At 76.7% G+C, this 10477-nt stretch overlaps 1 protein-coding gene across 1 annotated transcript in view; it reads left to right on the top strand.

Moving 5' to 3' along the window:
- Positions 1 to 686: 686 nt before the first annotated feature.
- cenps (centromere protein S) overlaps positions 687 to 10477 on the top strand; it is a 54811-nt gene continuing 45020 nt past the window's right edge. Inside the window, exon 1 of the mRNA XM_078238683.1 lies at positions 687 to 850. Within this exon, the coding sequence (XP_078094809.1) occupies positions 824 to 850 (27 nt within the window). The 5' untranslated portion in view covers positions 687 to 823. The remainder of the gene's footprint in view (positions 851 to 10477) is intronic.

The following is a 10477-nucleotide window of genomic DNA, read 5'->3' as shown; positions in this document are numbered from 1 at the left end:
CTCACATTGTCTGTATCTTTAAGACCTGGCTGGTTGTAGAGATTCGCATTCTAATCAGCATTCTGTAACTTGATTTTGTGTCTCTGTGCCCTGTTTGAGAGCAGATTTCCACTCCATCTGACGAAGGAGCAGCGCTCCGAAAGCTAATGGTATTTGCTACCAAATAAACCCGTTGGACTTTAACCTGGTGTTGTTAAAACTCTTACTGACGAATGAAACCAAGCATGCTGAATGCCTTCTTCACCACACTATCCACCTGTGACTCCACTTTCAAGGAGCTATGAACATGTACCCCTAGATCTCTTTGTCCTGTAAGTCTCCCCAACACCCGACCATTAACTATCTGCAAAGACTCTGGACTTACATCAAGAAATGCTGGTGCTCTGGGGAATCTCATCTTTGAAACCATGGTTTCATTGGTCAGAATGGTTGAGGATTATATGTTTCCCAAAAGGCTGAAAATGAAGTAATTAGTGCCTGGAGCAGATGATAAAAAAATGAATAGTCAGAAATATATACAGAATACAGTGAAGCAACTGGAGACAGTGAGGCAGCAGGAAGGAAAATTGTCTGAAAAGGTAAAAGGCAGCAAAATGTTTTCCTGGGGATATATTAGTGAGAGGATGTTAGGAGAGGGTTAGGAAGAGATTTAGATGTGAAATCAATGCCGGGGGGGAGGGGACTCAGTGAAGCTGCGAGTGTCCGCGCGCGCTTTCTGTTCGAGCGGGAAAGGCAAACCGCTCGAGCGCCGCAGCCCGAGGCTGAGAGAGAGCCCGGGACCCGGGGCACACACAGCGGCTTCAGTCAGTACGCGGGCCCGGGGATGGAGGCCGAGGCGGCGCAGTCTGAGGTAGCGGAATCACCCCCCCCCCCCCGCCAATTCCCCCGTTCCCCCCCCCCCCGCCAATCCCCCCCACCCCCCCCCCCGCCAATCCCCCCACCCCCCCCCCCGCCAATCCCCCCACCCCCCCCCCCCCCGCCAATCCCCCCCCACCCCCCCCCCCCCCGCCAATCCCCCCCAGCCCCCCCCCGCCAATCCCCCCCACCCCCCCCCCCCGCCAATCCCCCCCACCCCCCCCCCCCCGCCAATCCCCCCCACACCCCCCCCGCCAATCGCCCCCACACCCCCCCGCAAATCCCCCCACACCACCCCCCCCCCCCCGCCAATCCCCCCCACACCACCCCCCCCCCCGCCAATCCCCCCCACACCACCCCCCCCCGCCAATCCCCACCACACCCCCCCCCCCCGCCAATCCCCCCCACACCACCCCCCCCCCGCCAATCCCCACCACACCCCCCCCCCGCCAATCCCCCCCACACCCCCCCCCCCGCCAATCCCCCCCACACCCCCCCCCCCCGCCAATCCCCCCCACACCCCCCGCCAATCCCCCCCACACCCCCCCGCCAATCCCCCCCACACCCCCCCGCCAATCCCCCCACACCCCCCCCCGCCAATCCCCCCACACCCCCCCCGCCAATCCCCCCACACCCCCCCCCGCCAATCCCCCCCACACCACCCCCCCGCCAATCCCCCCCACACCACCCCCCGCCAATCCCACCCACACCCCCCCCCGCCAATCCCCCCCACACCCCCCCCGCCAATCCCCCCACACCCCCCCCGCCAATCCCCCCCACACTCCCCCCCAATCCCCCCCACATCCCCCCCGCCAATCCCCCCCACACCCCCCCGCCAATCCCCCCACACCCCTCCCCGCCAATCCCCCCCACACCCCCCCCGCCAATCCCCCCACACCCCCCCCCGCCAATCGCCCCCCACCCCCCCCCCCGCAAATCCCCCCCACACCACCCCCCCCCCGCCAATCCCCCCCACACCACCCCCCGCCAATCCCCCCCACACCACCCCCCCGCCAATCCCCCCCACACCCCCCCCCCGCCAATCACCCCCACACCCCCCCCCCGCCAATCCCCCCCACACCCCCCCCCGCCAATCCCCCCCACACCCCCCCGCCAATCCCCCCCACACCCCCCCCGCCAATCCCCCCCACACTCCCCCCGCCAATCCCCCCCACATCCCCCCCGCCAATCCCCCCCACACCCCCCGCCAATCCCCCCACACCCCCCCCCCCCCCAATCCCCCACACCCCCCCCGCCAATCCCCCCACACACCCCCCGCCAATCCCCCCCACCCTCCCCGCCAATCCCCCCCACAGCCATCCCCCCCACACCCCCCCGCCAATCCCCCCCACACCCCCCCCCGCCCAATCCCCCAACACGGCCCCCCCCCGCAAATCCCCCCCACACCACACCCCCCCCCGCCAATCCCCCCCACACCCCCCCCCCCGCCAATCCCCCCACACCCCCCCCGCCAATCCCCCCACAACCCCCCCGCCAATCCCCCCCACACCCCCCCCCCGCCAATCCCCCCCACACCCCCCCCGCCAATCCCCCCCACACCCCCCCCGCCAATCGCCCCCACACTCCCCCCCCCGCAAATCCCCCCCACACTCCCCCCCCCCGCAAATCCCCCCACACCACCCCCCCCCCGCCAATCCCCCCCACACCTCCCCCCCCGCCAATCCCCCCCACACCCCCCCCGCCAATCCCCCCCACACCCCCCCCCGCCAATCCCCCCCACACCCCCCCCGCCAATCCCCCCCACACCACCCCCGCCAATCCCCCCACACCCCCCCGCCAATCCCCCCCACACCCCCCCCCCGCCAATCCTCCCCACACCCCCCCCCGCCAATCCCCCCCACACCCCCCCCGCCAATCCCCCCCACACCCCCCCCGCCAATACCCCCCACACACCCCCCGCCAATCCCCCCCACACACCCCCGCCGCCAATCCCCCCCACACACCCCCGCCGCCAATCCCCCCACACACCCCCGCCGCCAATCCCCCCCACACCCCCCCCCGCCAATCCCCCCCACACCCCCCCCGCCAATCCCCCCCACACCCCCCCCGCCAATCCCCCCCACACCCCCCCGCCAAACCCCCCCACACCCCCCCCCGCCAATCCCCCCCACACCCCCCCCCCGCCAATCCCCCCCACACCCCCCCGCCAATCCCCCCCACACCCCCCCGCCAATCCCCCCCACACCCCCCCGCCAATCCCCCCCACACCCCCCCCGCGAATCCCCCCCCACACCCCCCGCCAATCCCCCCACACCCCCCCCGCCTATCCCCTCCACACCCCCCCCGCCAATCCCCTCCACACCCCCCCGCCAATCCCCCCACACCCCCCCGCCAATCCCCCCCACACACCCCCCGCCAATCCCCCCACACCCCCCCCGCCAATCCCCCCACACCCCCGCCAATCCCCCCCCACACCCCCCCCGCCAACCCCCCACTCCCCCTCCCCCGTTCCCCCCTCCCCGTTCCCCCCTCCCGTTCCCCCCTCCCCGTTCCCCCTCCCCGTTCCCCCCTCCCCCGTTCCCCCCTCCCCCGTTCCCCCTCCCCCGTTCCCCCCTCCCCCGTTCCCCCCTCCCCCGTTCCCCCCTCCCCCGTTCCCCCCTCCCCCGTTCCCCCCTCCCCCGTTCCCCCCTCCCCCGTTCCCCCCTCCCCCGTTCCCCCCTCCCCCGTTCCCCCCTCCCCCGTTCCCCCCTCCCCCGTTCCCCCCTCCCCCGTTCCCCCCTCCCCCGTTCCCCCCTCCCCCGTTCCCCCCTCCCCCGTTCCCCCCTCCCCCGTTCCCCCCTCCCCCGTTCCCCCCTCCCCCGTTCCCCCCTCCCCCCGTTCCCCCCTCCCCGTTCCCCCCTCCCCCCTCCCCCGTTCCCCCCTCCCCCCTCCCCCGTTCCCCCCTCCCCTCCCCCGTTCCCCCTCCCCCGTTCCCCCCTCCCCCGTTCCCCCCTCCCCCCTCCCCCGTTCCCCCCTCCCCCGTTCCCCCCTCCCCCTCCCCGTTCCCCCCTCCCCCTCCCCGTTCCCCCCTCCCCCGTTCCGTTTCCCCCTTCCCCCTCCCCCGTTTCCCCTTCCCCCTCCCCCGTTTCCCCTTGCCCCCTCCCCCGTTCCCCCTCCCCCACCCCGTTCCCCCTCCCCCTCCCCGTTCCCCCCTCCCCCTCCCCGTTCCCCCCTCCCCCTCCCCGTTCCCCCCTCCCCCTCCCCGTTCCCCCCTCCCCCGTTCCCCCCTCCCCCTCCCCCGTTCCCCCTCCCCGTTCCCCCCTCCCCGTTCCCCCCTCCCCCTCCCCCGTTCCCCCCTCCCCCGTTCCCCCCTCCCCGTTCCCCCCTCCCCCGTTCCCCCCTCCCCCGTTCCCCCTCCCCGTTCCCCCCTCCCCCGTTCCCCCCTCCCCCGTTCCCCCTCCCTCCCCCGTTCCCCCCTCCCCCGTTCCCCCCTCCCCGTTCCCCCCTCCCCCGTTCCCCCCTCCCCCTACCCGTTCCCCCCTCCCCCTCCCCGTTCCCCCCTCCCTGTTCCCCCCTCCCCCTCCCCCGTTCCCCCTCCCCCGTTCCCCCTCCCCCGTTCCCCCTCCCCCGTTCCCCCCTCCCCCGTTCCCCCCTCCCCCGTTCCCCCCTCCCCCGTTCCCCCCTCCCCCGTTCCCCCTCCCCCGTTCCCCCCTCCCCCGTTCCCCCCTCCCCCGTTCCCCCCTCCCCCGTTCCCCCTCCCCCGTTCCCCCCTCCCCCGTTCCCCCCTCCCCCGTTCCCCCCTCCCCCGTTCCCCCCTCCCCCGTTCCCCCCTTCCCCGTTCCACCCTTCCCCGTTCCACCCTCCCCCGTTCCCCCCTCCCCCGTTCCCCCCCTCCCCCGTTCCCCCCCTCCCCGTTCCCCCCCTCCCCGTTCCCCGTTCCCCCCTCCCCGTTCCCCCCCTCCCCCGTTCCCCCCCTCCCCCGTTCCCCCCCTCCCCCGTTCCCCCCCTCCCCGTTCCCCCCCTCCCCGTTCCCCCCCTCCCCCGTTCCCCCCTCCCCCGTTCCCCCCCTCCCCCGTTCCCCCCCTCCCCCGTTCCCCCCCTCCCCCGTTCCCCCCACACCCCCCCCCCGCCAATCCCCCCAACACGGCCCCCCCCGCAAATCCCCCCCACACCACACCCCCCCCGCCAATCCCCCCACACCCCCCCGCCAATCCCCCCCATACCCCCCCCGCCAATCCCCCCCACACCCCCCCCCGCCAATCCCCCCACACCCCCCCCCGCCAATCCCCCCCACACCCCCCCCGCCAATCCCCCCCACACCCCCCCCGCCAATCCCCCCCACACCCCCCCCCCGCCAATCCCCCCCCACCCCCCCCCGCCAATCGCCCCCACACCCCCCCCCCCCGCAAATCCCCCCCACACCACCCCCCCCCGCCAATCCCCCCCACACCTCCCCCCCCGCCAATCCCCCCCACACACCCCCCGCCAATCCCCCCCACACCCCCCCCCGCCAATCCCCCCACACCCCCCCCGCCAATCCCCCCCACACCACCCCCCCGCCAATCCCCCCCACACCCCCCCCGCCAATCCCCCCACACCCCCCCCCCCCCGCCAATCCCCCCCACACCCCCCCCCCCCGCCAATCCCCCCCACACCCCCCCCGCCAATCCCCCCCACACCCCCCCCCCGCCAATCCCCCCCACACCCCCCCCCCGCCAATCCCCCCACACACCCCCCCGCCAATCCCCCCCACACCCCCCCGCCGCCAATCCCCCCCACACACCCCCGCCGCCAATCCCCCCCACACACCCCCGCCGCCAATCCCCCCCACACCCCACCCCGCCAATCCCCCCACACCCCCCCCCGCCAATCCCCCCCACACCCCCCCCGCCAATCCCCCCACACCCCCCCCGCCAAACCCCCCCACACCCCCCCCCCCGCCAATCCCCCCCACACCCCCCCCCCCCGCCAATCCCCCCCACACCCCCCCCCCGCCAATCCCCCCCACACCCCCCCGCCAATCCCCCCCACAACCCCCCCGCCAATCCCCCCCACACCCCCCCGCCAATCCCCCCACACCCCCCCGCCAATCCCCTCCACACCCCCCCCCCGCCAATCCACTCCACACCCCCCCGCCAATCCCCCCCACCCCCCCCGCCAATCCCCCCACACACCCCCCGCCAATCCCCCCCACACCCCCCCCGCCAATCCCCCCCACACCCCCCCGCCAATCCCCCCCCACACCCCCCCCTGCCAACCCCCCCACTCCCCCTCCCCCGTTCCCCCCTCCCCCGTTCCCCCCTCCCCCGTTCCCCCCTCCCCCGTTCCCCCCTCCCCCGTTCCCCCCTCCCCCGTTCCCCCCTCCCCCGTTCCCCCCTCCCCCGTTCCCCCCTCCCCCGTTCCGCCCTCCCCCGTTCCCCCCTCCCCCGTTCCCCCCTCCCCCGTTCCCCCCTCCCCCGTTCCCCCCTCCCCCGGTTCCCCCCTCCCCCGTTCCCCCCTCCCCCGTTCCCCCCTCCCCCGTTCCCCCCTCCCCCGTTCCCCCCTCCCCCCGTTCCCCCCTCCCCCGTTCCCCCCTCCCCCGTTCCCCCCTCCCCCGTTCCCCCCTCCCCCGTTCCCCCCTCCCCCGTTCCCCCCTCCCCCGTTCCCCCCTCCCCCGTTCCCCCTCCCCCGTTCCCCCCTCCCCCGTTCCCCCCTCCCCCGTTCCCCCCTCCCCCGTTCCCCCCTCCCCCGTTCCCCCCTCCCCCGTTCCCACCTCCCCCGTTCCCACCTCCCCCGTTCCCCCCTCCCCCGTTCCCCCCTCCCCGTTCCCCCCTCCCCCCGTTCCCCCCTCCCCGTTCCCCCCTCCCCCGTTCCCCCTCCCCGTTCCCCCCTCCCCCGTTCCCCCGTCCCCCCTCCCCCGTTCTCCCCCTCCCCCGTTCCCCCCTCCCCCGTTCCCCCCTCCCCCCTCCCCCGTTCCCCCCTCCCCGTTCCCCCCTCCCCCGTTCCCCCCTCCCCCGTTCCCCCCTCCCCCCCTCCCCCGTTCCCCCCTCCCCTCCCCGTTCCCCCCTCCCCCGTTCCGTTTCCCCTTCCCCCTCCCCCGTTTCCCCTTCCCCCTCCCCCGTTTCCCTTCCCCCTCCCCGTTTCCCCTTGCCCCCACCCGTTCCCCCCTCCCCCTCCCCGTTCCCCCCTCCCCCTCCCCGTTCCCCCCTCCCCCTCCCCGTTCCCCCCTCCCCCTCCCCGTTCCCCCTCCCCCTCCCCCGTTCCCCCCTCCCCCGTTCCCCCTCCCCCGTTCCCCCCTCCCCCGTTCCCCCCTCCCCCTCCCCCGTTCCCCCCTCCCCCGTTCCCCCCTCCCCCTACCCGTTCCCCCCTCCCCCGTTCCCCCCTCCCCGTTCCCCCCTCCCCCGTTCCCCCCTCCCCCGTTTCCCCCTCCCCCGTTCCCCCCTCCCCCGTTCCCCCCTCCCCCTACCCGTTCCCCCCTCCCCCTCCCCGTTCCCCCCTCCCCCTCCCTGTTCCCCCCTCCCCCGTTCCCCCTCCCCCGTTCCCCCTCCCCCGTTCCCCCCTCCCCCGTTCCCCCCTCCCCCCCTTCCCCCCCCTCCCCCGTTCCCCCTCCCCCGTTCCCCCTCCCCCGTTCCCCCCTCCCCCGTTCCCCCGTTCCCCTTCCCGTTCCCCCCTTCCCCGTTCCCCCCTTCCCGTTCCCCCTTCCCGTTCCCCCCTTCCCCGTTCCCCCCTTCCCCGTTCCCCCTTCCCCGTTCCACCCTCCCCCGTTCCCCCCCTCCCCCGTTCCCCCCCTCCCCCGTTCCCCCCTCCCCCGTTCCCCCCTCCCCCGTTCCCCCCCTCCCCGTTCCCCCCTCCCCCGTTCCCCCCTCCCCGTTCCCCCCCTCCCCGTTCCCCCTCCCCCGTTCCCCCCCTCCCCGTTCCCCCCCCGTTCCCCCTCCCCCCCGTTCCCCCCCTCCCCCGTTCCCCCTCCCCCCCCTCCCCCGTTCCCCCCCCTCCCCCGTTCCCCCCCTCCCCCGTTCCCCCCCCTCCCCCGTTCCCCCCCCTCCCCCGTTCCCTCCCCCGTTCCCCGTCCCCTCCCCCGTTCCCCGTCCCCTCCCCCGTTCCCCCCTCCCCCGTTCCCCCCCCTCCCCCGTTCCCCCCCCTCCCCCGTTCCCCCCCCCCCCGTTCCCCCCCCTCCCCCGTTCCCCCCTCCCCCGTTCCCCCCCCCCCCCCGTTCCCCCCCTCCCCCGTTCCCCCCTCCCCCGTTTCCCCCCCTCCCCCGTTTCCCCCCCCTCCCCCGTTTCCCCCCTCCCCCGTTCCCCCCCCTCCCCCGTTCCCCCCCCTCCCCCGTTCCCCCCCCTCCCCCGTTCCCCCCTCCCCCGTTCCCCCCCTCCCCCGTTCCCCCCCTCCCCCGTTCCCCCCCCTCCCCCGTTCCCCCCTCCCCCGTTCCCCCCCTCCCCGTTCCCCCCTCCCCCGTTCCCCCCCTCCCCCGTTCCCCCCCTCCCCCGTTCCCCCCCTCCCCCGTTCCCCCCCCTCCCCCGTTCCCCCCCTCCCCCGTTCTCCCCCGTTCCCCCCCTCCCCCGTTCCCCCCCTCCCCCCGTTCCCCCCCTCCCCCGTTCCCCCCCCTCCCCCCCTCCCCCGTTTCCCCCCCTCCCCCGTTCCCCCCTCCCCCGTTCCCCCCCCTCCCCCGTTCCCCCCCTCCCCCGTTCCCCCCCCTCCCCCGTTCCCCCCCGTTCCCCCCCTCCCCCGTTCCCCCCCTCCCCCGTTCCCCCCCCTCCCCCGTTCCCCCCCTCCCCCGTTCCCCCCCCTCCCCCGTTCCCCCCCTCCCCCGTTCCCCCCCCTCCCCCGTTCCCCCCCCTCCCCCGTTCCCCCCCCTCCCCCGTTCCCCCCCTCCCCCGTTCCCCCCCTCCCCCGTTCCCCCCTCCCCCGTTCCCCCCCCTCCCCGTTCCCCCCCTCCCCGTTCCCCCCCTCCCCCCGTTCCCCCCTCCCCCGTTCCCCCTCCCCGTTCCCCCCTCCCCCGTTCCCCCCCTCCCCCGTTCCCCCCCTCCCCCGTTCCCCCCCTCCCCCGTTCCCCCCCTCCCCCGTTCCCCCCTCCCCCGTTCCCCCCCTCCCCCGTTCCCCCCTCCCCGTTCCCCCCCTCCCCCGTTCCCCCCTCCCCCGTTCCCCCCCTCCCCCGTTCCCCCCCTCCCCCGTTCCCCCCCCTCCCCCGTTCCCCCCCCTTCCCCGTTGCCCCCCCTCCCCCGTTCCCCCCCGTTCCCCCCCCCTCCCCCGTCCCCCCCCTCCCCGTCCCCCCTCCCCCGTCCCCCCCCTCCCCCGTCCCCCCCTCCCCCGTCCCCCCCTCCCCCGTCCCCCCCCTCCCCCGTCCCCCCCTCCCCCGTTCCCCCCCTCCCCCGTTCCCCCCCTCCCCGTTCCCCCCCTCCCCCGTTCCCCCCCTCCCCCGTTCCCCCCCTCCCCCGTTCCCCCCTCCCCCGTTCCCCCCCTCCCCCGTTCCCCCCTCCCCCGTTCCCCCCTCCCCGTTCCCCCCCTCCCCCCCGTTCCCCCCCCCCGTTCCCCCCCCCCTTCCCCCCCCGTTCCCCCCTTTCCCCCCCTTCCCCCCCCCCCCGTTTTCCCCCCGTTCCCCCCCGTTTCCCCCCCATTCCCCCCCTGGTCCCCCCCCCACCCCCCCCGGTCCCCCCCCCCGTTCCCCCCCTCCCCCCCGTTCCCCCTCCCCCCCGTTCCCCTCCCCCCCGTTCCCCCTCCCCCCCCGTTCCCCCTCCCCCCCCCCGTTCCCCCCCCCCCGTTCCCCCTCCCCCCCCGTTCCCCCTCCCCCGCCGTTCCCCCTCCCCCCCCGTTCCCCCTCCCCCCCCCGTTCCCCCTCCCCCCCCGTTCCCCCTCCCCCTCCATTCCCCTCCCCCCCGTTCCCCCTCCCCCCCCCGTTCCCCCCCGTTCCCCCTCCCCCCGTTCCCCCTCCCCCCCGTTCCCCCTCCCCCCCGTTCCCCCTCCCCCCCGTTCCACCTCCCCCCGTTCCCCCTCCCCCCCGTTCCCCCTCCCCCCCGTTCCCCCTCCCCCCCCGTTCCCCTCCCCCCCCGTTCCCCCTCCCCCCGTTCCCCCTCCCCCCCCGTTCCCCCTCCCCCCCCGTTCCCCCTCCCCCCCCGTTCCCCCTCCCCCCCGTTCCCCTCCCCCCCGTTCCCCCTCCCCCCCCGTTCCCCCTCCCCCCCCGTTCCCCTCCCCCCCGTTCCCCCTCCCCCCCCGTTCCCCCTCCCCCCCCCCGTTCCCCCTCCCCCCCCGTTCCCCCTCCCCCCCCCCGTTCCCCCTCCCCCCCCGTTCCCCCCTCCCCCCCGTTCCCCCTCCCCCCCTTCCCTCCCCGTTCCCCCCTCCCCCCCCGTTCCCCTCCCCCCCGTTCCCCCTCCCCCCCCCGTTCCCCCTCCCCCCCGTCCCCCTCCCCCCCGTTCCCCCTCCCCCCCCGTTCCCCCTCCCCCCCGTTCCCCCTCCCCCGTTCCCCTCCCCCCGTTCCCCCTCCCCCCCGTTCCCCCTCCCCCCCGTCCCCTCCCCCCCGTTCCCCCTCCCCCCCGTTCCCCCTCCCCCCCCGTTCCCCCTCCCCCCCCCGTTCCCCCTCCCCCCCCCGTTCCCCCTCCCCCCCGTTCCCCCCTCCCCCCCGTTCCCCCCTCCCCCCCCCCCCCCGTTCCCCTCCCCCCCCCCCCCCCCCCGTGAACATGTGAACTTCCTGACAGAGGGCTGCAAATGGGTT

The sequence above is a fragment of the Mustelus asterias genome, chromosome 22, assembly GCF_964213995.1.
Source record: "Mustelus asterias chromosome 22, sMusAst1.hap1.1, whole genome shotgun sequence".
Lineage (NCBI taxonomy): Eukaryota > Metazoa > Chordata > Chondrichthyes > Carcharhiniformes > Triakidae > Mustelus > Mustelus asterias.
This window is presented reverse-complemented; position numbering and strand designations above follow the sequence as displayed.